Raw genomic sequence first — 27,803 nt, forward strand, 5'->3', positions numbered from 1 at the left:
CTTCTGAAAATGACGCCTTATATTTTGTAATCGTGCATTCATTATTCCTTTGACTATTTCTTTTTGTTTATTTGTTGTTGAACAGCAATGAACAACTCTCCCAATGGGATAGCCCAATGCGGGTAAAGCTGTCGGTGTGGAAACCATGTGTTAAAACTCTGCTGATAGAGCTCCTGCCCTGGGCTTTGCTTATCAATCAGTCCAAGTGGGACCTCTGGCTGTTTGAAGGAGAGAAGATCGTTCTTCAAGTACCTACTGGGAAAGTAATTATACCTCCCAATTTCAAGGTAACTTTGCCATTCACGTTAACAGGCATAGTTGTGCTACACATTCTGATTCTGAAGAATGGTTATTAATCCAGATGATTCCCGCTTCCCAGTCACTGTGTCTGTTAGTCATGTGATGAGGAGTAGAAATAACAATTGAAATTTTCCACGCTGACTGAGCCACCAGTTGGGTAGAGGAACATACTTGATAGCAATGTTTGAAGAGCAACATGTCGGTTGGGTAGAGGAACATACTTGATAGCAATGTTTGAAGAACAACATGTCTTAAAGATGCATGGTTAAAAACTGACAGTAAGATGCTGTAGGAAGAAGACCTACCTGCCATCTGATTCAGCAGACTTCTCTCCTTCCTCCCAACTCAGCCAATGAATCCTCAACATGGGCATAAGGTAGCAGCCCAAGAAAATTGCTATAAAGGCCAAATATAGACTTTGGCCCCTGCTGTGCCAGCCTGTCACTTGGGAATTGTGTTGACCACAGTAGCAAAGGTCACAGCCTGCAAGGAATGTTTGGTTTGAGAGTGTTTTAGGTTGAGTTGTTTCATAGCTCGTATGCTGTCAAGAAAGGTGTGATAATGACATAGGGTAAATTACAAAAGAGGAAGATTCTTTGAGATGTCTGCCTTCCTGAATTCAGAGTTTTGTGTAGTGGATCTTCTCACATACCTTAGCTTGGCCACGCGCATGCTTTTTTATTACGACCCCAATATTCTTTATTTTTGAAAGAATTAAAATAATTTGACACAGCATCTTGTTAATTCCAATTGGACAATCTGATACTTCCTGTTCATTTTGCCATCTTTTTTTCCCCTCTGTATGTCTGTTAATAAACAAAAGGTCTGCCTGTTAACACGTCTCCGTGCAGACTATGGTCTTGATTCCACCATGAAGGATCAGTTCCGTATCCACATTGTGGTTTCATCTATCCTTGTACCACATAGAAAGAATCAGAGAGAGAAAGGAAGGAAATGATATGGACTTCCTACTGGAAACTACATTTAACTCTAATAGAAGTGTATCGAATTGTCAACAAGTGATAAATGGTCATTTTTCACTTGCAGGAAGCTTTTCAGGTTGGAATATACTGGGCAAACACTAATACTGTGCACAAATCAGTGGCAATTAAACTGGTTCATAATGTGACCTCCCCGAAATGGAAGGATGCCGATAATGGAGAAGTGGTAACATTGGACGAAGAAGGTTTTGTTGAAGCTGAAATAAAACTTGGTGCTTTTCCAGGTCATCAAAAGGTTAGAAGAAAATTATCATGATTTATAACTTTATCATTTAAAAATGAAGTCATGTAGCAGATGAAAGTAATCAAATGTATGCAGTGTGAAAGCTCCTCCCTAATTATGTTAATACATGTAAAACAATGAGAGAATAAACAGTGTATGAAGCATAATTTAAAAAATTAGATTGCCAAAAATGTTCTACCCCACTCATCAAGATAATACAGTATCTCCTGGAAAAAGAATTAATGAATTCTCAATCTTGTTCGGAAAACATTGACAGATGCAACTTCAAAAATATGTGATGTGGCTCCAGTTGCGAAGTGCATGACTATAGACAGGATTTCCACAGTTGAAAAGAAAATGGCAGTTCTGTCACTGTATTTCAATACCTTTTGTGGTTTTGTGTGTGACATCATCATTTTTATTATCTTACAGTTGTGTCAATTCTGCGTTTCTTCGATGGTTCGACAAGGTATACAAATTCTGCAGATAGAAGATAAGACAACAATAATCAATGATACCTCATACCAAATCTATTATAGGCCACAGCTTTCTATTTCCAAACCACATTCAGGAGAAGAGGTAAAGCACTCGCGATTCTGCTGTTGTTTGTCATCTGCGGTACATGGGTGTTTAGATTTGTATGGTCTCAGCTGCAGATAGCAGAGCTTGAACAGAAATTTTTATACATAATAACGATAAAGTATTTTATATCATTTTAATTTAAAATACAGAATCCTGGGTAGTAAATTCAACTCCAGTAATTAACTGTGATCAGAAATCTGTGCAAAGCAGGAGATTCTTGCACATTGCAGAATTAGTTCTGCCTGTTCTCCATCTGTTCAGGCACTAATGGCCATTTCTGTAAAATAGGCAGCATAATCCGTAGTAGCTGTTGAAATTGTTCTTAGAATTTTTACTGAGTTCGCGTGTAAAAGAGGTATATTGGCCTGGCAGGCTGAAAACTTTTTGTTATCCTTTTGGGAAGATTCCAGTTGTCTGAACAATGCTGCAGAACTAGAGACATGCCCAGAGTTTATGTATTTCAGTGAACTGCATCAAATCGTGAATATCAGTTTTCTAATAATTGCACAGTATATTTAAGGACTAGCTTACAGGAACCAAAATGTATGCATGGTCAATATATTTTAATCAACCATTTATACATATTTATTGAAGATTACATTAATAGTAAAATATGTGGAAAGAATTCTCAGGGCTCAACTTGCTAGAGGAGCTGGCAGATAAACAAATTTTTTAAGTCCCCTATTTCTGTATTGTTTTCCTTCTGCATTAGTTCTCTTCCCGTCGATATCTACATTTGCGCATCGCGCATTTTGTGGCAGTCTTATGGGATGGGGAATTGGAAGAATGTTGAGGCTAAAATCTATTCTTAGTTTTATATCTATAAATGGGTTTTCTTCTCACAGTTATGTTACAGTAATGTAACTGATGGTTTTGGTAGTTATGTTGTGCAACTGAGTGTGGACTGTAGATAACTGTGCTCAGTTAGTTGCATAAATATACCTGGAGACAGAATTTGGCCAAATGGCTTTCAATGCGATGGACTTAGCACAACCTTTAGTTAGTTGTGGTCAGTTTGCTACTTGAGACTGTTCTGTGCAAGATCGACGTGAATAAACTTTCAGTTAGGAGTCACCATGTTGTGCTACCCCCATCTTTTTTCCTTTCCAGGACTTCCACTCACCAGACAGTACGGTGTTCAGCGTCAGCCCAGCCGGGGCACCACCCAGCGAGATGCTGAACGCCGTGCCCTGCTGGGACCTGATGTCAGACACCGGTCCCTTAGCGGCGGGGGAGCCCCCCACTGAAAAGCGCGTGCTGCTGAGCTTCAGTCCAGGCGGCTGCGCGGGCAGTGGCGAGCTGTGGAGCCTACCGGCTGTCATTAAACAGGAGTTTCCTAGACAGAGTGTGGCGGTGCCCACAGGGGTTTGTGGTGAAAGTGGATTTTGTACCAGGTACCGTACGCCGAACAATCATGAATTGTTGCCATAAAGCCTCAGCTAGTAACAAACCATAAGCGATTAATACCAAAGTCAGAGTAACACATGCCCCCCATATGTAAAGGCAAGTCTTACTTTAATTTAAAAATTGTTATCTTTTGATGGTTTCGATGCTTTTATTATAAATGGTTTAATGTTATGACCATGTACAAGTTGTACAATTTTTATAATGTATGAGCTGCTATTTTTTTACATGCATACAAAATAAGAGCTTTAAAAGTTTATATTCGAGATTATGGTCTTTTTTAATTTGCGAGTAACAATTTAAGAGTTCGAAGACAGTGTAAAATAATACAATACAAAAATTTAGGGTTTGTTTATAAAAGGTAAAAATATATTTTAGTAAGAATAATAAGATGATAAATAGGAAAGCCAAAAAAGGGATGAAACTATTTTAAGGCTGCAACAAGGAAAGATTTCCAAGTTTTAAAGCTTGAAATATCCAAATGTGCACTCCACTTACAAACAAATGCATCCAGCTAGTTAAAAATAACAGTCCAATGACTTCTCAGGTATGGCCAGCTTTAATTCTCAGACCTGATATCTGAATCTATTCATGCTTATGCTGGTATAAACAAGAAACAATCTGCTGAAGTTAGAGAAGCTACATCAGTATATATTACCAGCCATGTGATCTTTCTCTTGCTTGAAGTGCATGACACCCTCCAGACCCTCATACAGTTCCTCTGCAGAGTCTAAGAGGGTGTCATTGTGGAAACTAAAGATTCTCACGTGGACTTCAGATTAAAAAAAAATGTAAAATGCAAAGAACCAGGAAAGAATTCCTTATAATTCAGAGACAGGCATAGAGGATCTCAAGTTCCTAATCAAAATTTCAGACTGTTTGGATTTTTAAAATCACAATGAGGTGAAGTTTTTTAGAAATAGCTAACAAATTTGCACAAGAAAAAAAAAAGAATTTGTGTTTATGTGTGAAGGCATTTTATGTAGCTAATGAATAGAACTCAATTAATTTATTTTAATTTTGGAAATTTATGTAGTGAGGATCCATAACATTAACGTTTGAAAGGGTGATGGCATTGTGGATCGTTCCAGGGGAGCAGTCAGTTACAAATTTATGTATTTGTTAAAAATACCTTTCATGTGTATCAGAGAAGTATGCGTGCAAATTCTTCTGGAAAATTTTAAAGATTTATGTTGAAAATTTGGGCCTACAATCTCATGTTTTTAATTTAATATAAATCTCTGTTGGCTAGGGCTCTCATCTTGCAAACACACATGCTCAGTTTAACTCATGAGTGGTCTCTATGAAGTGATTTCTTCTCTAATGTTGTTTTTCGTGCCATTTCCACGTGTTCCTGTGTTTAAATATAATACTCAGTGGAGGTATGTGCTTGCCTAAATGTATATAAATATCTGTGGAATTGGAACCTGATCATAAAGAACCTAACTGGTGCTAGTTTTGAATGTTTTTAATTGCCCAGAGTAATAGTATGTAAAGATTTAATCCAAAACACGCATAATCAAATATATCTGCTTCTGTTTTAGAGCTATAGCACTGACTTATCAAGAGCATCTTGGCGTGACGTACCTAACACTTACAGAAGATCCTAGTCCTCGTATAATTATTCACAATAGGTGCTCCGTTCCACTGCTTGTAAAAGAGAACTTCAAAGGTAGGTAGTATGCAGTAATGAAAAACAGTGCACTGTTGTAGTATACATTATTTTACTGTATCTCTAATACAAAGTTGAGTTCAATATGTCTTTTGGTTACAAGACCTTGATGCCCTCATAAAGGTCTGTCTCAAAGTGAGAGACTCTGGAAGATACTGAAGCCTGGAAGCTATTGGAGCTGATCGTGAGGTCAGGAGTATGAACTTACAGGCTCCAGGCTTTTTGGTCTCCCTGGTTCCAGCTGTCAAGGTGACTTGGCTGTAGGAGACTAGTAGGTAGTGGAGTTTTGTTGACATCGGTTCAGTCCCATGGAACATTTAAATCTCAGATTTGCAAATGTTACACAAAACATACTGCCAAAATTCCAGTTACAGTGTGTTAATGTAATGATCAGTGGAACATTATTTATGAAAATCATAATGACATAAAAAAAAAAAGGAAGAAAACCCAAACACATAAAATTCCAACCAATAGAAAAGTAATGTTTTTATTTATTAGTAATATTTCAGACAGAAACTTCCTCGTTTGTGTAAGCACAGGCGAATTTTGATTTAATATGGGTTTTAGAAAGCCCTAATCTTGTATATTTTATAAAATTTCAGATACACCAAAGTTTGAAGTTTATTGTAGAAAGGTTCCAGCTCAATGTTCGGTTCATCATGAACTTTACCATCAAGTCTCCAGCTATCCAGATTGCAAAACAAGAGATTTGCTGCCCAGCATTCTTCTGAAAGTGATGTCGTCCAATGAATTAGTAAATGAATGGAGTGATATTGTGGACATCAACAATCAAGGAACACAAGTAAATCATTATAAACTATTTCCTAGTTCACAGCATAAATGGTTGTCTTCCTGACCTGGTTGTCTTCCTGGTTTGGGGTTCTTTTTTATTTAAGTCTTGGGAGTTCTTCTTCCTAAGCCCCTTCCTGTGGAATTTTTAGAATACAGATTACCTTCTTCAGTGGCTGTTCTTAAAAAATACAGATCAAAAATACGGGTTTTTAGTGCTGAGTTTTTTCACTTCTTATTAATCAACCTGGTGTTCCACGGAAAAATCAGCCCTGAAAATTTCTGGCCCCTGTAAGCAAAGAATCCCAGAGGATCCAGGAAAATCCTTCAGTTTGGTAACACAATTTACCACAGGATTTTTATCTTTACATCTTGTAGGAATTGTCACTGTCGTTCTCCCTCTATGGCTTCACAGAAGCTATGCATGTCTTTCTAAAACCAAACAAAAAACCCCTTTTCTTTTCTTCTGTTATTTTTCTCCTGTTTTGAGGTAAATGAAAACTTCCTTGACTGGAGTAATTCTTTTTGATGGGAATTTTTTCCATCTTTGAAGTCATTAGTTTACATGGAATCAACATAAACTGCTTGGCTCTTTGAAAGAAATACTAGTTTCAGATGTTTTCCCTGGGGACCAATCACAAAATGCTCTTGATTATTGAGTGTTATGTTATATAGCAAGTAGTTCAGTTTCATTCAGCAAGCCAGTCAGGCAGCGCAAGGTTTCAAATTTCAGTCATTAATGTTATGCCAGACCAGGCTTCTTTATAAGTATCTGGCTCCTAGAAGGAATCAGATGCTAAGACAACATTTGGGGATCATTGTCTACTTGAAGAACTCCCCAAATAAAAAGTGCAGCCTTCTGTTATTGAAGTTTTAGGGTTTACACGTAGAGAATTTCCCCAGGATTTCTCAGTCAGTCTCTCTCTTAGAAAACTCTAAGTATAAATAAATGAGGAATATGCTAATAGCTTCACATACAACTGGGTTCAGATTGTGAAATAACTGGGATTTAGAGGATCATAAGTAATTTTTACTCTTTCTACCTAGTCACAGATAAGTACTTCTTATTCTATTAGAAAGAAAGTTTTATTTACTAAAATTAAAGTATTTATCATCAGATTCACCCGAAATTAGAATTAAAATTACCGATCTTTAAGGTCAATTACGGTTTTTTTAGAACAATGAGGGTGTACTGAAAATTCAGTAAATGTCCTTCTTTGTCCAATTCCATCATGCAGGATTGCAGATCTTTTTCAGATAGGCAAAGGATTAAAACTGACATATCAAAATTAGAAATTCTCTTATATGTAATTCTCAGAAGAATAGGACATAATTTGATGAAGAAAATTTAATTATCTGTACATGTGTACACTCTGTACACTATAAATAGTGTAATGAGAATCACTTAAAGTGCTGATCCTACTAAACTTCCAAGTGCTTTTCCTTCTGGTGACTTGTTAATAGCAGTAAGGATTCTTCAAGACAAACAACTGTTTATTTTACCTGTGCTAGCCCATTATCTTTGTGTTATTTCTTGAGCTTGCATTCCTTTAAATTACAGCTTCTGTCATTACAATCTAGTAAACAATTGTGTTGGTAGTAGCGCAACAAGAAAACAAGGACTGCTGTGAGTTTTCCAAACCTGAAAAGCCTTAATCTTTTATATTCTTGAAAAACGCAAAACCTGCACAGAAATATTGCAGAATTAAGCTCCAAAAACAATACATCATTTATTTAAGTAGAATATTTATTCCTAAGGACAATTTGTTCAGCATGAAAGTTTACACATCTGTAAGCAAGACAGAAACCTGTTGTCGAGTTCCCATTTTCCTGCCTTTTTAGACATTTTACACATTCCAGTAGACTTTTGCTATTTCTTTGTGGCAGCACCTTCCTTGTGAAGGTGTTCTCACCAAACCAGTATAGATGGCTTAAAAATGTGTTCAGTGTTGAGTTGTTAAGCAATTCTTCATGAATCCAAAATGTTACTTATTTTTTAGTCTTCATATGTTTTGGATCATCCTATCAGCCGTTCATCTAACTGGCTCTGAGCTAGGCCATAGCAACATAATGTTAATTTAGGGTTTGTTTTCCAGAGGAGAAGGTGGGATTTTGCAGAGCTCCAGGAATATGCCCTTCTCCTTAATCCAAAATCACAAATCAAAATTTCCTATTTATTCTTCTCATATAACTTCCCCCCTCCCCAGCACATGTTGCTTATTTCTGGAGAAGTTGTTTCTTATTAGAATGTATTCAGTTATACAGTTTAAGGATGAGGTGCAAATTTCATCATGCTGTACAACTGAAATACTTTAAGTATCAGAGCTGTTATTTTCTGAAGTATTGAAAACTGTTTCTGTTTTTTCTGAACAGTATCATGATTCGAGTAGATCATCTCAACCAGAGGGCATTTGATAGCATTGATTCAAATTATGACATTAAAAATAGTAATTTCAGTAGCATTCCATGTGTTTCTAACTCTCTCCACTAGATTGTGTTCTTAACGGGCTTTGGCTATGTTTATGTGGACATTGCTCATCAGTGTGGAACAATAGTTATAACCTTGGCCCCAGAAGGAAGAGCAGGACCCGTCGAGATCAACCTCAACAGGTACATAAAGCACATAAAAGATGATAAAAAGCATTGCAAAACAGTGCTGAGAAGTCAGTCAACTTTCTAAGTGTTAACAGACTTATGAGCTTTGGCTTAACTGTTTGTTTTGTTTAATACTGCTGCATGCGCTATGGCATATGTTTAGACCATACGTTATGCTTTGTATATCACAGCTAAAAGAGGACAATCTAACATCAAAAGTTATGTCACTTTAGGGTAAAACTAAATGTCTGATACAAAAAGAAGTCCTGAGTTGTTCATTAAAAAAAGACATTTTCCATCATAATTAATTTTGATCGTGTTTATTCAGTTTAAAATGTATTTTGTTAGGTCCCGCCATCTGTATTTGTACAACCTCCCACTAAAATTGGTAGGAAGCTTGATGTGCAAGAGCTGTAGAAATAATCTTACAGTCAGTGATTAGCTGTACTTTATTATAGTACTCTTCTTTAAAAGACTTCCCCACTTCCATAACACACCACAACCTGGTCCTCAGTTCCATTCAAGTGCAGTTATAATGCTGTTTCCAATACATGTTTCCAAGATGCAGGATGCCTGGCCTCCAGCAACGCTGTTACAATTAGAGTGCAATTCGTTGTACTGTTTTTATTTGCACTGTAATTAAGTATTAATCCCTGAGGAACTGGTCATTGGCAGTACATAATAGCCTACTTGCCAGTTAAACTTGGCAATGGGCAGTTAACGCTGGAGGGGAGGAGGCCCTCAATGCCATGGGTATGAAAATGCTGTCGCAGCTTTGTTGGCGGGCACTCGCTGCGTGTGATGTGCAATGAATTATCCATAATAGTAATCTTCAGTAGTGGCTCCCAGAAAATATTGTAGCAGCTGAGGCTGTATGCGAATTACCAGCAAGTTGTGTCTGCTGTTGTCTGCTTTAATATCTGGCTCTGTTGCAAATCCAATAGGGAATTGCTGTGTACGTAGAGACGTTCCTGTCCAAACTATCCTGTTAATTGATAAGAAAGAAAGAGGAAACCTGGCATAAACGTGTAATATCCCATTTCTTAGAAGGCCCCCGGCTGGTACCCACTGTGGTGATTAAGGCTGACAGATCCCATTATCATTAACAGGACTTGCACAATGAGTTTCCCATGTATTATAGGGAACGTCTCTCCTGATAGTTTTTTGAGAAAGCAAGATGCCAGGTGAACTCAAAATACATGAAGTAACAAAACTTCTTTTCCCTCCTGTCTAGAAGTCAAGAGCAGACCCTGTCACTGAAAATGTTCATCAGTCAGTTAAGTCTTGCTGCATTTGATGATATTACAAACCACAAAGTATCATCTGAACTTCTGCGTCTCACAGCAGACAACGTTTTCCTCCACATGGCTCCAGCCACCAGCTACCTGAGATCCTTGTCACAGGAGTTCCAGCGGGATGCCATGGAAGGCCTCCCACAATTTCATAGTCTCCAAGTGTATTGTGAAGACTTGCAACTGGACAATCAGTTGTACAGCAAATCCAATTTCCACTTTGCAGTCCTGCTGTGCCAAGGAGAGAAAAATGAGACCGTGCAGTGGTCCAGAGTGAACAACCTCATTGTTTGTAATAAAGATTTGGAAAGCTATAAGGAAAACTGCTTTATAAAACTCTGCATTGCTTTTTCCGAGGAAGAGAATTTCGTGTTTCACGTGAATGACCTCAGCTTTGAGCTCAAACCAGCTAGGCTGTATGTGGAAGACACCTTTGTTTACTACATTAAGACTCTGTTTGATACATATCTTCCAGAAAACAAAACTGCTTGTCGATCCATGAATACTTCAGATACTACCCTGATACTGCCTGAACAAGTGAGAGAGCATGCAAGAGCTTTAGTCAAGCCAGTGAAGTTAAGAAAATTAACAATACAACCTGTTAATCTTCTTGTCAGTATTCATGCTTCGTTGAAACTGTATATAGCCTCAGATCACACCCCTCTCTCCTTCTCTGTGTTTGAACGAGGACCCATCTTCACCACTGCCAGGCAACTTGTCCATGCCTTGGCCATGCATTATGCTGCTGGAGCACTTTTCAGAGCAGGTCAGTACTTTTCCATTACATGTAGCATTTTTATTAGGTATCAGGATTCTGTGATTGTCTCTCAAGCTGAATAACCTAGATGTTAGCCATACAATTATTGTTTTCCTCAAACACTGTTTGATAATGATATTTTCAGACACCTTTCATGTCCTGCCATATGACAAAAGGGAAATAAAATGGCTGAGCAGACACCAGTGAAGATTTGTAAAGTTGTGCTAAACATTAGCCAGCCGCCTGAAGGCTTTACAAAACTCTGAACGCAGCATAAAAATGTATTCTAGCTGGCTTAGGTTTTGTCATTTTATATTATAGCACTAGTCAGAATCAACCCACATTCCTCACATAAACTCCCCAAAACTACATTTAATCAAATTATTCAGCATGTTGCTCTGCATTCAGGAGTAAATTACAGCCGCGAATGTTGTTTTGTTGTTAAAACTCCTTTTGGCTGCAGTTTATGATTAGGAATCTGTCTTTCTTCATGCAGCCTTCATGCTAAACTGGCACACAGATGTTTGTTGTCCTTTGATCCAAGAACTATGAAGTTTGCTGTTACTAACTTTTTTCCATATAGGATCAATAGTGAGCAATTATTAAGCTATTAGGTTAGAAGGTACATTCTCTTTCCCATAAATATTAATTTAGAAATAACGAAATTTGCTCTCTGCTGTCTTAGTGTGGAATGGAATTTGTACGTGAGATAGCAGGAAGCTCCTCCGTGATCACACACAAGTAATATACTCCACACTGAACCATGGAATTTATTTTCCTGCAATACTAATGGTCAGATTTTCTGAAATCCTGATGCTTCCATTTGTGCTGCAAGCATGGCTGTGACCTGATTTCTATGCACAGTTTCCAAAATTGTACATATGCATTTCAGGTATTTTTAAATAGAGAGATGCTGATCTGGTCTTTGACTGTGTGCGTACCTGCCGTGCATAGCTGATTATGGCAACTGCATACGCCATTGCGCACCGGAACATTGTGCACCGATTCATTATTTTCTTGCATTATTTTGCTTGTAAAATTTTCAGGTTTTTCTGTTTACCACTTGTTTGGATTTGTTTTACAGTCAAATCCCATAGTACAAAAGGGCAGATGTAGTTTCTTCCTAATTAAGAGTGAAACTGTGGCCAAATGTGGTCCACGGTGTGAACGTTTCTCCCCACAAGTGGCTAGGAGTGGTGATACAAGTGGTGATAGACTGCAGCAGGAAATTGGGGCTATACTGGCTTTTCATCTGCAGCATCCCAGGTGAGGCACAGCTGCTAGTGAGGGATTCCTGAGCCTGCTCTCGGGCTTTCCTCCTGTGCTACCCTTGCGGCGCACAGCAGTGCACAGGCCGCTCCTTGCTCTTCTTGGGCTTATGATGTAGCTGCAATCAAGCAGGTTTAAATATTAAGAAATTAGGTTTGCTTCAGTGGAACTGCTCGTCAGGAAAACACGTAGGCGTGTATTTAGTTACTACTTAAATCCTACTCAAAGCACTGAAACTGAAATGTATTTTTTGAAGGGGGTTACAACGATTAAAATGGGGAATTGGGTTGATTAATGTTGACCAATGTTAATGTTGATTAATAAGATGCTTCATTTTGAAGAGTTTGTGACACTTGTCAAAAGGCTGAGTGTGTCAACAAAGTTAAAAAGGAGGAAAAAATCAAGCAAAAAGCTTTATATGGACTGCAAACTCTGAGTCCTTTCCTCACCATCATGTGAGTTACACTTCTTGGACTGGTCTCTTATGGAAGAGCACCTCACTCTTGCATTTTAACCACATTAATGTGCAAAATGAGGGGTTATTTGACCCCCCCTTCTGCTCACCATTGCCATATGCATAAATCGTTGTAGAGTCTGCACAAAGAACATTCCCACACAGCTTTGCTTTATATTTCAAGTGGGATATAGTCTTATTTTGCCCTTAGCTGTGTGCAAGACCGTGGCTGCCCTGTGGGAGGGGGCAGGATTTGCCCCAGAGCCTGCTAAAGGCGGTGTATCAGGCTGCACCATGTGTTGCAAAGGAGCATCCAGAATCCATGTCTTGTAAGTAGTGAATGGGGCTGGAGACCTCTGCTCAAATATGCTGATTAGCATTGCTTGTCTCAAATTAGCAAAATTTGCAATGGAAAACTCCCATCCTTTTCTAAGTTAAGTAGGCTTCTGTTTAAAAGTTAATAAAATCCTATTTAAAAATATTACTAGTATCAGCCAGATCTAACACTATAGTTTCATATAAAGAGAATGCGGTGGCTCTCTGCTGATACAGTCATAATTATTTCATATTGGTGGATATAATTACTAAGCATACTTTGGGAAATGGTAACCTGACATAATACTATATTCCTGCAAAGTAAAATGCAGCACAGAGTTTGTGAATTTGAGGGATTATTCCTGATTCATCATTTTCCTATTCCTGACTTACTCCCACACCTTCCTCCTTGGGTTGGGTGATCCATACCAGCAGTGAGGAGCCATGACTTTTGCTCTGAGCGTTGGCCAGGGAGAGTCAACCTTCCTGGAGGTTGCACGTTCCTCCTGGGTGCTCTCCAAGGGTGAGCATGCTCCTTCCAAAAAGTGACAGCCCACAGACCAGAGCCAGACTGCAACAGCCCATCCCTGGGATACCAGGCAACCCCTCAGCTTTGTGTTTAACCAGTTTCATTCCTGGTTTTACTCCAGTTTTCATTCCTGAACCTACTGTCTGGCCAAACAGGTGAGTGGAGTTGGAGTCTCCAGTGTCCCAGCCTGGCGGTGCCTGCCTGGGGTGCTGCAGGGCAGCAAGGCACTAACCCGCAGTGTCATGCAGCCCCTTGCTGTCACATAACTGTCTCGGGACAAGGAATGCCAAGAACATTTAAGAAGAAAAAAAAAAAAAAAGGCTGGTTGTAAGGGATTATTGCAACGTTATTGATCAGAAAAAGCAGAAAGAGCATCTCTTCCATCTGTACACGCTTCCCCTCCACTCCAGCTTTTCATCACTTCACACAGTGGCAAGGATAATTTGTTAAAAATACTACAGCGAGGGAGTCGCAGGCCCAGCCTGGAGTGCTGGCTTCCCCTGGTCCCCAGCAGGGAAGGACTGCCAGGGGGATGCTCCTCTCCAGGGCAGGCACCGCAGGGCCACAGTGCTCGTTCAGCTCTGCTTGTCGTGTTGCCAGTAGTACTTGTTTTTTGTTTTCATAGTCCATTCCACCCTCTCCCTTATGTCCACTGCGGTTCCCGCTTTTTATACTACGTATACTGGAGTTCTCAACCTGCCAGGGCTGAAATGTGGGACAGATTCAACAAGAATAATAGATTTTCCGGGAGCTTAGAATGATAGTATGAGATTAATTCATTTCATATGAGTAACATTTTCTCTTCTGTTCAGTTTCATGATTCAGCCTTCCACAGGAGTGACTGGGAGGGGTTACTAGAAAACAAGAAAAGCATCTGGATAGCAGGAGTTCGCGGTGACGAGATGGGAATGAGGAGGGCAGCGCAGATCAAGGGCCCTCGGTGGGAGAGCAGGAGGCCAGTCTGTCCATCTTTCAGTCTCCTGGCCCCGTGGCGCCTTGTGTCGCTCAGACAGTGCCAGTTGAAATCCGTGGTCCCAGGGCTCAAAGACCAGGCAGTTCCCGTTTAACGTTTATTGCCATTTCTGAATAGCTCTCTCCGGGCTGCCGAAAAAAAAGTTATGCAGCACTATTTCCCTAATAAATCTGCTGCCAACCAGCCTGAGAAAGACAAGACCTGCAAACAGCCTTCCAGCAGCAGATTGCTGCGCGCTCAGCCGTCCAGCAAGCTGCTGGCAACCCCGCATTTATATAGGAAACCAGATCCGCAGATACCTCTCCTGGGATATGCATAAGGAATACTCCCCTATGAGTAACCTAATCAGCATGTAGATGTCATTGCTGTTTACACAACTGTACTAAGCAAAAGACATTTGTCTGGCTTTCACTGCACTCTAAAAGAAAATGATCAGCTTAGAAGGGTTGGGGTGGATTTAAAATAACTTCTTAAGCACTTGTCAAAAATCTGCATCCCCTTTCCTAACACTCCATCAAGCAATTGACCTCCACACTCCGGTAAAGCAGTACATTGTATCAGTGTAAACTCCCTGTCACAATTCTATCACATAGGGATGTGAAATCACAACGCTGCCTTATAGCCTCTAAAACCGACCCCGCGATCTGGACTTGCAGTCCCGTTCCTCCATAGCTGTGAGGCTCTAGCATCCGCCTCTCTAGGACACTTTTAGCAGAAATACGGGAAGCTCCTGGAAGGAAGTCATTCTAAAGCTATTTGTGAGTTTGCCAAAAGGATTTCTTTGATTTACGAAGTATGAAAGATTGCCATTTCTGAATTCATAGTGGATGAGTTATTTCCCGTGTTTTGCTCAAAGGAAGTTCATAATGCGATGAATTCTAGTGTGAAAAAAAGAATTAAGGAATAACCTTTTCACAACTGCTGCTTCTGCAGTTTTTGCAGCCGTAACATGTGTCTTGTTTCTCCACACAGGCTGGGTTGTTGGATCGTTGGAAATTCTCGGAAGCCCGGCTAGTCTGGTGAGAAGCATAGGGAACGGCATAGCCGATTTCTTTAGGCTCCCTTATGAAGGGCTGACCAGAGGCCCAGGAGCATTTGTCAGTGGAGTTTCCAGAGGAACAACATCATTTGTAAAACACATTTCCAAAGGTAGAGCTTTCACTTTGTTGCTCCAACTACTGCTTTGTTGTTGTGCGTTGTTAAAGGATGTGTTAAGGTTTTAAACAATATTGCTTGCAGCTTTATTTGGCGTGCTAGGCTGCAGCAAAATGCTGGGAGGGTAACAAAGCTCATATATAACATCTTATGTATTAAACAGATCACCACTTAACTACAGTGTGTAAGAATGTTTCAGAAACTTCAGAATTTTAAACCTCCCAGTGGGAAGCAGAGATTGGCTCAGCCGATATTTCATGTGATAACTGCAGAAATATTAAAGGTGTTCTGTACTTCTGCTAACCATCAGAAATTCTACACTGTGTCGCCTCATCATATTTATTATTTCTTTTTTTTCCAAGGGAAAAAAAAAGAAAAGTAGATACAGTTGTCATAACTGTGTGAGTAGGTGGATAGGTTTTGACAGCAGGGCTGGGCTGGCCTGAGAACAGGAGCAGCTTTTGTTTTGCGAAGTCTGTACACACAGTGCCATCGCGTGGCTCCAGCCGCCCGGAGAGACGGCGGCGCAGCTGGCCCAGCCGCTCGCTGCTGCTCCAGGCTCCCTCAGGACACGTCCTCCCGGGCTCCTTCTGTAAATATTTGTTGATCTTTCCATCACCCCCCACCCCAGCCCACCCCCCCGCTTTAGGTTAGCCTTACAGAAGTTCGGGAACTAGAGAGGGATGTTCGGATGAGCTGCTGTTCCCACCGGCCAGGCAAACCTGGTGCAGGCTAATGTAAAAGGCGTGACGTGGACCGTAGGAGCAGTGTGGTATAGTAAAGCGTGTTACACATGGGCGACGTTTCAATTGACTTGCTGCTCTGCTCGTAAGCTTAGTATTTCAGTGAGGCATAGAATGTCTCCATGTTTTAAATTAAAGCATTTTGATCCAGACCCAAATGTATATCTCCATGTATTTAGGTACACTGACGTCAATTACCAATCTGGCAACAAGTCTTGCTCGGAATATGGATAGGCTGTCACTGGATGAGGAGCATTACAACAGACAAGAAGAATGGAGGAGGCAGCTTCCAGAGAGCCTGGGAGAAGGACTGAGACAGGGGCTGTCTCGTTTAGGCATTAGCCTTCTAGGTAACGTACTATTAAATATCAAGTTGAGCGATAATGCTGTTTTCTGATCTTCTCACCAGCCGTTTCTCCATGTGAGTTATAACTGCAAAATCTGTTTGTTTTAGTGTTTTCTTGTGAAATAGCCTCACAGTATGTATATGAAATAGTTTCTTTTCATTAAGGTTTAGTAACTTTTATTTTCATCAAGGTTCAGTAACTTTTGTTTTCATCAAGGTTTAGTAACTTTTGTATAGGCTTTTTGCTGATAAAATAATTGCAGTTATAGAACAAGTTTACACTGTCTTTGTGAAATAGTATTTTCGTTGGTACGTGATGTATATCTGAGAAGAAAAGAATAATTCTGCGTTGGGCAGGGTGACTTGTAACTAAGTCAGCACGAAGACGTCATCAGGCTGATGTTTACTTTCCAATGAGTTATAGGAATGCCTTACGAACCTGCTTGGTTTTGCTGCACTGCAGATATCGGGGATTCTTGGTTTTTTTTGAAAACCACTTGAACTTAGTGCAGATGTTAAGTAAGCTTTGATGAGGAATTCTGCTTTAACAAAAAAACCCAGATCATCCTGATTCAGTGTAATTGTATTCATCAAGCAGCCAAGTGGTTCGGTTAGAAGCGAAGATTACTCTGGCCATTTCAAAACAGTACCTAAAAATTTGAAAACTAACCCGTACTGGAAAAAATCTCCGCGAGAAGTTTTGCAGTGAGGGGCTGGATTTTCTAGGTTACTTCTACTTGTCACACAGCAAAGGAATGCAGAGCTGTATTGTTTGGCAGAGTTCCTCAGTACGTATTAAAGAGTATGAATCCCTTAGAGATCAAAGTGACCAAAAGCAGTCCAGTGCAAAAGGTTAGAAGAGCTGAAGCTTGAAAGGATTTGTCCTCTTTCCTAATCTTCAGTAGTGTACACAACTCCTAAATTTGCAACCGCAACCCTGAAAGCCCCAAAGAGGAAGTGGTAAAAATGTTACAAGTTTGGGTTAAGTTACTGGAAATTATTTTAAGCAATAACATTAGATGATGTGAAGCACTGTCATTTGATAATGCCTGTAAACCGGCAAGCGAGTGTCCTGGGAGAAATGTGCATAAAGGAGAAATTTCATATATTAGTAGCTACTATCCCAATAGTAAGCTGTTACTGGTGTTGCAAATCAAAGGCAGTTCAGGGAAGGTTTTATTTTTCCTTCTTGTTTTATTGGGCTAAGGGCAGGCAGGTTGAGTAGCTGGAGGAAAGATTATACTTTTAGAAGCACGGTGTCAGCCTGGTGTATGTGTGCTGGTGGAATGATTTGGTGAGCTTGGCTCAGTTATTAATGAGACAGCAAGATAAGGTGGTGGCTATCCCCTTCACCGGCACACCGGAGCCCTCAGAGTTAAAAGCATCAGCTGTACAGCCTGAACTAAGAGCAAAACTTTGCAGCTTTGGCTGTAACAAGGCAAGGTTTCTGCTGTTTGGGAAAGCCGGGAACTTGTAACATGCATGCACAAGTACGCCATGCCTGTACCTCCCTGCGCACAAGGCTTCAGCTGTTCATGGGAGTACGCCTGAATTAAAAACAAAACCAAAAAAAAACAAAAAAAAAAAACAAAAAAAACAAAGGAGTTAGAATTTCGGTATCCCTGATTTCCTAAGAAATCGGACTTCGTGTTAAAAACTGAGAGCTTCATACTAGCATTTAAACAGAGCTCCTCCACAAGCTGGGATCTTGTTCTTAGTCCTGCTGTTATTATTTAGAGTTTCCTCCCTGCTAAATACCTCTGTGCTTAGCAGTGGAGGCAACAAAGCACTCAGATAAATAGCTACGGTTACTCTATAGATGGACTTCACAAGTATGGGATCTCTCACTAACGGAGGAATCAGAAATATTTCAGTGAATTTGTATCAGGCGTATTTTTTTTTATTTAAACATGATTTTTAAAAAACTTTTAAAAAAGCTTTTTAAAATTTTTAAAAGTCTATATACACAGCAGCATTCACGTAAATTGTGATGAGACCTAAATTATGAATAGACCTGCATTTCAGTTTTTACAAATGCATCAGAAAGCTGTTTCTGTTCTGACCATTTAGTTCAAAGAATATTGTGGCTTCCCAAAAAAAAACCAGTCGTACTTGAAGAGAGGTTCCACCGTGCTGCTTGCTTTCACCGGCTCGTTCAGAGTAAACATGAACATGCTTACTCTAAAAATAATCCCAGGTTCCTCATACATAACGAAACAAAGCGGAGCTGCTATGTTATTTTCCTTCACAGGGATGAAGAGTTCAGATGAGCCCAGGAATGCAGAGAGCAACACCCTTTGGAGCCATAATTTCTATGACTTTCTAATTGTAAAATTGAGAAGTGTGAAAAAGATTTCTAGGATAGTCAAAGTACTGTCATGTTTGTAGAAGCTATCTGACGCACGCGAGCAGCTTAAATAATTGCAAATGCAGATGTTGTGCCTAGGCACAGGCATGTAAGAGCCCTCAGTTCACTGATACATTGCGGTATCTACGCAGAAAGAAGAGTTTCATTTCTGATTTTTCTGAAAATCTGGCTCATGATGGCCCTGATTCAGCAAAGCACTTAAGCATGTGCTTAAGAGCTTTGCTGAATTAGGGCCAAAATCATGTACTCTTGTCTCCTCCTCAGTGCAAGTTGTTCCCTGTGGTACATTCTTAAGTGCTTTGTCCTGTCTCATTTTAAATGACTCAAGTACTGTCAGGGTGTTGTTTGATTTGATTGTTATCTTTGGCCGGCTGTCATCTTCTTTTCTCGTTTGGGGGAGACTTCTGGGTCATTTTAGTAGCATTTGTGCATGAAAAGAAGCAAAAGATTATGATAGGTGTGGTTTTTCTTCTATACGATTAGAAGAAAATGCAGTGAAATTTTATTTAAAACATTTAGATGATTGTCACTCCCCACCAAAGAACTATCTTTTGAATTTTGCATGACGGAGTCAAGCTTAAAATAATAATTTATAACGGTGTAAAAGAGGATATTGAAACTACAGGATTTATTTTCAACTGCTAGTGAAAAATATTGTATTTAAGTAGCTCCCTTTACGAAGTTTTCTTCTATTTCTGAATAACCAGAAAGCTGACAACTATTAGAAAAGCTATTTTTCACAATGGCAAAAGTGCTCAACGCTTCAGTTACTCCTTCCTGCTTTTGGTGAAAATGAATTGATAGTAATACTGACTGACAGTGTAGCTGTGCTGCTAGAGAAGGTAAAGCCTGGATTTCAGAAGCTCAAATTTTTGTTATTAAGGGTGGTGGTTGTTGTTTTTGCTGTGCAACTATCACTTAATCGAGACCAGTCTACGTTTGCCTATCTACAAGCAAGATACTAAGAGCTAACCCTGAAGGTGTGTGCTATTCCACACACTAATTCTGCAAATATATTAAAGCACGCCAACAGGTACTCTTTTCTTTTAGCTGCATTTTTATGTGATCTTTGCTGTGATGAGACTATGCTTCAGCATAGTTGTGGTGTGAAACACTTGCGGCAATCCTGAAGGAAAACAGAGGAAAGAAAAGGAAGCAAAATGGTTTCAGCGTGGCTAGCTTCCAGCCTCATGGCAAAGCATGGCCAGTTTCTCCTGGTGGGGGATTTTTTCCAATTATTTCTTGGTCTGAAAGAGTTTTTCACAAGCAACCCGAAGCTTTTCTAAGTTCTGTAGGCGCTGCGTTCACCAAACATTGTCAGTCTGTGCGTGAATCAGTTGCTGCCCGTAATCAAATTCTCCTTGAAGTAATACAGTGATATACTCTGAACTATCTGAATTTTGTAGTTATCAAAGTATCTTTTTTATGGTTACTGAGCAACATGTATTAACCAGAGTGCACCCCAGCTGATGTTCAGCAGATGTTATGGTGTTGCTGGAACCTCTTTGGTCCAGTAATGGAAGAATATGTTTTTGTTTTGTTGCTTTGGTGTTTAATTTTATTGAGGTTTTCTTTATACATACATAATCTGTGTGTACATATGCGGACATGCATATAAAATTGAATGCCTAGGGTAAGGAAGGAAAGAAAAATGGAGAATGGTTTCATTTAAAAAAAAAAAAAAAAAAGAAGGATGGGCAAGGGACATTACAGTGAAGGGACAGGGACAGCAGGAGGACACCATAGTTGTCTCTAGACTGTGCATGGGAGTGGGAAGGGAGGAACCACAACATGTGGTTTCATGCTCTACCTTCCTGATACCCTACTGAAATCTGGGGAGAGAGACCTTCTGGGGTGTCCTGCTTTGAGCTAAAACAGAACCAACTTTCTGTTCAGTAATTTTATCTCTTAGCTAGGCCTCTTCTAACTCCACGACATGGGGTAAGTCCAGCCAGCATGGTGCTCCTAGCACCACATGGACACCAGGGCACATCTGCTTCGCAGTTTCTGGTGCTAGGGGATGCAGTGAACCTCACGTGGGTGTCACCGTTCTCTCACCGCTGTTGGGTTTTGAGGTTGCTCAGCCTTTGGCCTATTTTTTTTTTCCTTTGCCCGCAAATGATGCACACGGGAAAGGAGCTGCACAGATCTGGCTTCCCCATGCAAAGGTGTAGGACCAGCCACTCCTTAATGAAAGGAGTTAGGTTCGAGTTTTATTATGTGATTTGTGGGCATGACCACAACAACGAGTAATGTCAGTGAGTTGCAAATCAAGATATGAGATTACAAAGGGTGAGCAGAGAGGGAAGAGAAATTCATTGTTTATATTTTTTGCAGGTAGAAAGACAGGATTTGCAAAAGGATTTGAGGTACAAAAGAACAATGGCTTCACAGACAAGTTCAGAGCATACATAAAATGGCAGAACAACAGAAAGTGTGGAAGTACTAAACAACTGGCTAATTAAGCTATATATTATTTGTGGTACTATATAAATAATCTTATATAACACAGTCACAGCAGTTTCCATTCTGTTTCCTTGTCCTCTGGGCCTAATTCCAGCTGAGAAGTGCCTGGAGCATACCACAGGTCCTTTGGAGTAGGCTTTTATTTATTATTACCTTATAACATTGCTCAAGTGTATTGCAGTAAATAATTTACTAGTGCTAGGACTTAGGTGGATTACATTTAATAAGGCAATAACTTCTGTTCTGAAAGTGCAGTTGCTGTGGATGACCTCGATAGATAGGGTGAAGGAGGTCACAGGGTAACATAATACTGTAACTTAGCAGAACACCAAGTATTGTTTCGTGCCTTCAAATGCATCACAATTGTACAAAAGAAAAGACTGGACGAACAATCCCAATTGTGTAATGCGGTGTTGGGGTATTATTTTAGTCAAGCAGCAGGAGCAGCTGGTAAGTACTAATGAAACAGAATTGAATTGAAAATTGTATCATTTCCATGGCATGGCATTAAGGACGCTTCGTGGCCTTTGTGGTACAAAGGGTGAACGTTCCGCTGCACGCTCAGCTTCGGTGACTGAGACCAATAAAAACTGGGGAGCATGTTAAAAATAGACCAGTATTTTCTGGGGAAATCCTATATGTTTACCAGTAAAGGGTACACATTTAGAAGTTGGAAGCAATCGCTCTAAGAGGAGAGGAAGGCATTTATGGGGGAGGCGAGTTTCTTGAATTGCTGATAGATAGTATCCCAGGGACAAAGATCTGGGAAAATCTGTGCTGCTTCTCATCCTCGTCTTTTCTTTGGACAGAATACCAGTGTGCAATATTAGTTCTTGTTGTTCAAAGTCAGCAACTTCTCTGTTTATCCAGTAACGGTAACTAAAACCATCTGAAAAACGGTTAGCAGCTAGCTGACTAGTGCATGTCACGCTGGTAAACACATAGGGCCAAATACCTCGGCTGTGATTGTCCGAATCTGCGGAATTCTGCCTGGATTTGCTTCCACATACAAAGCAGAATCTTCAAAGATGTCTGGGTTGCAATAAAAATGCCTGGTTACCAAGGTGACACTGGATCCTACTCCTAAATAATTGTTTTATCTTGATATTTGCAGCTGAAGGTGCAAACTGAGAGCTAGCCGAGGAGCCTGCAAACTTGCGTTTCGCTGAGCAAAGAACCTCGGATCAGGCAGACCGTTTTCTAACTGATGTCACTTTGTCCAGTCCTTGTACTCTTAGCGATTTCCAAATAGCTTATCTATCAAAATTACAATAACTAGAGACACGTCTGTGGTTAAGTGGCTAGAGTAAACTCGAGATCAAGGAAATGTACCACCTCACATACCTGTTTACATTTAGGAAGATTTAAGTCAGAGCTCTCTGTTGATACTAAAAGCTGGGAAGGTCACTGTGTCACTTGTAAAAGTTTGACCCATTCGCATTAAAGTAAAATATGATTGTTTTCACAAAAAAGTAACAAAAAGTCTCAAAGTCTAATTCTGCTAATCTTAGTGATATATCAAAAGTTGCATTAGCTTATGAACATTTCTGGCAGTGGAAGAGGATATAAAAATGATCTATTGAATACAGGCAGTTTTTATTTTCATGAAGTCAATCTCAGGCTTACGTGAAAATCTCATTTCCATAACAGCTCAGGTCTTCTAAAAAGGGGGGATTTTATTCCGAGACCAACATTTTCATAATTGCTACACAGAATGAGCTAAATTAAACTCAGCAAAAGTATTTAGTGAAAATAGTTGAAAGATGAAAGCGTGCTGTCAAGTTAAGTGATCTGAATGTTTAAAAAAGTAAAATACATTTAAAAAGAGGAAGTTGAGATTTAACTTAAACTGAAGCTAAGGTATTGTCTAGCTAATTGGTCGCATGATAAATAGCTGTGTAAGAAGGGTGGGGTACAGTCTGCGATCCAAGCAACCTTCAGGTCCAGTAGTAAGATTTCCTCTTATTCTGAGATACTAATCTTTGCTAATTACTGGGGACTCTTGTTTTTTCAGGTGCAATCGCTGGGATTGTGGATCAGCCAATGCAGAATTTTCAGCGAGTGTCCGAAGCCCAAGCTTCAGCTGGGCATAAAGCCAGAGGGGTCATCTCGGGTGTGGGGAAGGGAATCATGGGCGTCTTCACAAAGCCCATCGGAGGGGCAGCTGAGCTCGTCTCCCAGACAGGTTACGGTGAGTTTCTCCATTTCCAACAGCCCCATTTAAATTTTAAAATGCTCTGCGGATACAACCTGCTATCTCTTACTTATCCCGCTTAGTAGGTGTGTGACTTAGGAAAAGATTTAGAAATGCCAGCACTGAATAGCTATAAACGTTGTGCTCGTTTTCTTAAAAACCATCATGTTGTGCTTCTCTCTTGTGTTACCGATCAGCGTTGTACGGCCACAGAAACACAGAATGCAGAAAGCATGAAGTAATTCTTGGAATACAGTAGAATTAGTTACAGAAACATATGTGCTTACAAAAGAGTTTTTGACATAAAAGTATTAGAGCAACACTATATCCAATTAGAGCGTTATTTTGAGATCGCTTTGTTACAGCAAGGAAGGAGTTGTGCTATCTCTACACAAAGAGAGAGTTAAGTTCCTGGGATAAAGAAGTGAGTCATGTAGTGGGACCATCCCCTTTGAACTGGAGAGTTGTGAGAGGAGAGTCCTGGTTTTGGACACACGAGTAACCTTTTAATGACCAGAGGTGGGTTTTCCAGCTGGACTGAGCATTTAGTGGCAGTGGTGGCGAATCCTTTCAGATTGATGTGAATACTTCTGGACAGCCAAAAACTGTAAAAGATAAAAATCAAACATCAAAATACACTAATTTCTTTGTTTCCGGTATCAATAAATCAAAGCGGTTGGTCTGGATATTTAAAGGGTGGGGGGAGTCAGGGAAGAAAAATCAGGGAAACATGTTGCTACAAGGACAAATGTGTCAGTAATTTTGCTTCACTTATTACACCGGACAAACCTTGAAGATTTAAGCCTTTAATCGCAGGCAATATTTATGTTTGTGATCTGTTCATTAGAATACGAGGAATTCTCCTAGGACTTCAGTTTAGGATATTGTTTCCATGCTTCCCATTACATTCAGAACTCATTCCTTGAAGCAATCTATTTAAAGAAATAATGAAACATTTAATTATTGCAGTTCTTTCAAATTAAATTTATGTTGTTTGTGTGAGTGCAGATAATAACTGTTCTCCTGAACTATGCATCCCGTAGGTGTAAAAACCATATCAGTAAAACCAGAAACTTTTGTATGTTGTCAGCTGGCTGGGTGGTGGTTTTGCTACCCATGGCATTATTCTTTCTAGATTTAATTCCGCTGCAGCCTTTATCAAGAAACTTGTAACAGTAGAGGAACACTTTTCATTGCAGATATGGTATACAAGACATCATGTTTTCCATGAGCATGTGACAAAAAGAGTTAGCCAGGAAAAAACATAAAAACTGTATCAATAATAGCTGACAGTGCGTGAGAGGAAAACACACAAGAGTTCAAGTAACTCTTACCCACAACTGGATTGGAAGTGGGACCGTGCCTCTTGGGGGGGACCGAGGGGTGGGGGACCACACAGAAATAAACACATGTTCTCTCTTTCTCCATCTGTAAATAACATTTTCACTCACATAATGCTGAGAACCTCGGTAAGCCAACTGTTACAACTGGGATGCTGCTTTTAAGTATTACCATCAACATGTGTGCTAAAAATTAAAGGGTTTTTTTTCAGCGCTGATGTTTTGTTTAAATTATTATCCATTGTGTAAAAAGGAATCTAAGTTATTGACACCCTTATGCAAAAATGCCTCTTGCTTCAATGGAATGCTTAATTAGACAAAAGAAAATTTCTTTGTTTATTTAAAGAGTAACTTTGCACTAAACTGTATAACACTAGTCCTTGCTGCTTAACCTACTTCCTGTCTGTCTTGTAAAAATTTTTAAAACTACTAAATTTGTGAATTTTTTTGCAACCCACTCATTCTTCCTGGTGACCGTACCTCATCTTTAGAAGTTTACAAGCCATGTGAAAGCTTACATACTGTATCATCTTCAGCTTTGGATAGTCTATTTAGAAACCTGTTTAACTGCTTCTTGTAGTCTCCATTCTCCGCTGGCACTAAGAAGAATTCACAATAAACCAGATGCCCCGGGAGATCTCATAAATATATATGGATCTGTGTTTAACAGCTGGATTAAGTAACTGAACATTTAAATACAGTATCTAGGCAAATTTGCCTTCTAATTTGTACCGATCGTGACACGTATGTGGAAGTAGTTTAATATTAAGCAAGAAAGTTAACAACGGTCTTGGTTTTTTTACATAAATCTGAAGTGATGCGTCCGATCCTACTCTGAAATGATGGCTCTCAGGAGCATTATGTTTCTCTTGATTGCAAGTGTATGGCTGAGTTTTAGAACACACAGTGGGGTTTTTTTGTTCCTTGCTAATGCAAGATCACTGGGGTTAAGTGCATAACTCTTGCATTGTAATATTTAATGAATTATCTTGACTATAGCTTCCAAAGTTGTGACATCATTTCGGATCTGCACTATTTTATGAACTGCTCTAAACAGATGACATCACTACAACTTGTAACTGTTTTCTAGAAAACAACTACTAAAAAACTTAAATTCTCTTACCGCAGGTATTTTGCATGGAGCTGGACTTTCTCAGCTTCCCAAGCAGCGCTCTCATCCAAATGATCAACATGTTGAGCAGGCTCCAAATAGCCACGTCAAATATGTCTGGTAAAATTATTTAGACACTTGCTCATTTTTACATCCACATTGTTTATTAATAGGTTCTGGCCTGTGGTCAAGTTAAGAGGCTGCTTCCCTAGGAAGGGCTGAGTTATGGCAGTTTGTTTGGGAACATTAAACACAAAGGTAGTGCATAGAAACCCAATCTGCAAATGATGGGCTGCTGATCTGCTTCCAGCTTTGGAACTGCAGAGCTGATCTTTATTTAATGGCATTCAGTGAGTTCTTACTTATTTATCATTGCACCGAGCCCAAGAAAAATACTGCACATCTCCAGAAACAGCTGTTAGTGAAGATAGCTTTATTTTCCGCACTGAATTTCTAAGCCACTTCTCAGAGTAATTTTTCTATTACGATGGGAAATAGGCTGATCTAGCATGGTTATTAGGCCAATTTTGCAGTGAATGATTAAGGAGTTTTGATAAGTAACAGTTTCACATTTATTCTCTAAATCTTAAGTCTTCTATCTTTCAGTAATGGAGATTTGGAGTGTACTCCCTGGCTTATTTTATATTTGTAGGTTATAGCTACAGACTGAAGCAAAAACATTAGTGATCAAAAGAAGTCCTGGAGCATCCAATGCATAACACTGACTACTTCTTTTTTTTTTTTTCTTTTTTTTTTTTTTTCCTTCTTCGCCCTCCCATTCCCCCGCCCTTGACAATGCAGGAAAATGCTGCAATCCCTAGGAAGGCCGGAGGTCCATATGGCCTTAGACGTCATGATTGTGAGTGGCTCAGGCCAGCAGCATGAAGGCTGCTTACTGCTCACCTCGGAGGTGCTTTTCGTGGTCAGTATCAGTGAAGACACGCAGCAGCAGGCATTCCCCGTGACTGAAATCGACTGTCTGGAAGATGATCAGCAAAAAGACCTGCTGAAGGTGCAGCTAAAACAACAGAGAGTGCCTTCCGATTTGGAGGTAAAGACTTAAGTATGATTTTCATTTGAAGATAAAGTTACACAGGTAGACATAGTGCTTAGAGATACGGTTTAGTGATGGTTTTTGTCAGAGTTAGGTTCATGGTTGGACTAGATGATCTGAAATGTCCCTTCCAACCTAGGCGATTCTATCATTCTGTGACGCTTTTAGCAATGGGCATACTCACCTTTGGGTCGGGAGGCCAGAGTGCCAAACCAGGGGACCTGCTGTTCTCCCGCACCTCATAGGTGACTGTGTTGCCCTTTGGATGAAAGGGATGCGCCTCCTCCCTTCTGTCCTCTTATTCAACATGACGTATCTGTGACAGCAGTTTTCTGAGGGAAAAAGTAGAGGCAGTCCGGGTTCTTGGTAAGCACCACCCCTTTTCTGAAGAGGTTCTCATGACTACATGTGGGTGAGGTGTTTATTGTTCGGCAAGTTAGTGTTGCTGCCTCTACCTACAAAGTCCCAGTGAGAACAGTTCCTTTTATTCTTCTGTGAATTCTGTTTTAACAGTTCAGTGATGCTGCTGCATACTCCTTTCAGCATGTTTCTTATCTTGCCACTTCCAGTGCAGTGGTCTTACTTGGCTGCGAGCTGTATTTACTTCCTTAGATCTTCCTTCTCCTGCAAATGCTAACTTTAAAAGGATTGCTTCCTTTGCTGAGGTTGGATGCACTAAATGTTTGGCAGTAAGAGCATAAATCCTTCATCTTCATATTGAAAGATTTCTAAGCCATTTGAATACTGAGGTTTTGGATGAATTATCTTCTTTTAATGGTAGAAGAATGTTATATTTTTACACTTTCGGGAAACAATGTTTATTGTATTAAATCCTCAAGTGGAATCATATGAGTGATCATTTCAAAAACAA

General features: G+C 39.8%; 1 protein-coding gene across 3 annotated transcripts in view; it reads left to right on the forward strand.

The window, feature by feature from the left end:
- VPS13B (vacuolar protein sorting 13 homolog B) overlaps nt 1-27,803 on the forward strand; it is a 479,360-nt gene that overhangs the window by 444,389 nt on the left and 7,168 nt on the right. For all 3 annotated transcript variants that reach the window (XM_063327260.1, XM_063327261.1, XM_063327262.1), the window contains exons 49-61: nt 86-287; nt 1,348-1,536; nt 1,957-2,103; nt 3,217-3,500; nt 5,055-5,182; nt 5,785-5,984; nt 8,463-8,581; nt 9,801-10,624; nt 15,128-15,304; nt 16,233-16,403; nt 23,248-23,424; nt 25,896-25,998; nt 26,680-26,929. In XM_063327260.1, the coding sequence (XP_063183330.1) occupies nt 86-287; nt 1,348-1,536; nt 1,957-2,103; nt 3,217-3,500; nt 5,055-5,182; nt 5,785-5,984; nt 8,463-8,581; nt 9,801-10,624; nt 15,128-15,304; nt 16,233-16,403; nt 23,248-23,424; nt 25,896-25,998; nt 26,680-26,929 (2,971 nt within the window). The remainder of the gene's footprint in view (nt 1-85; nt 288-1,347; nt 1,537-1,956; nt 2,104-3,216; nt 3,501-5,054; nt 5,183-5,784; nt 5,985-8,462; nt 8,582-9,800; nt 10,625-15,127; nt 15,305-16,232; nt 16,404-23,247; nt 23,425-25,895; nt 25,999-26,679; nt 26,930-27,803) is intronic.

Source organism: Chroicocephalus ridibundus, chromosome 2, assembly GCF_963924245.1.
Source record: "Chroicocephalus ridibundus chromosome 2, bChrRid1.1, whole genome shotgun sequence".
NCBI lineage: Eukaryota > Metazoa > Chordata > Aves > Charadriiformes > Laridae > Chroicocephalus > Chroicocephalus ridibundus.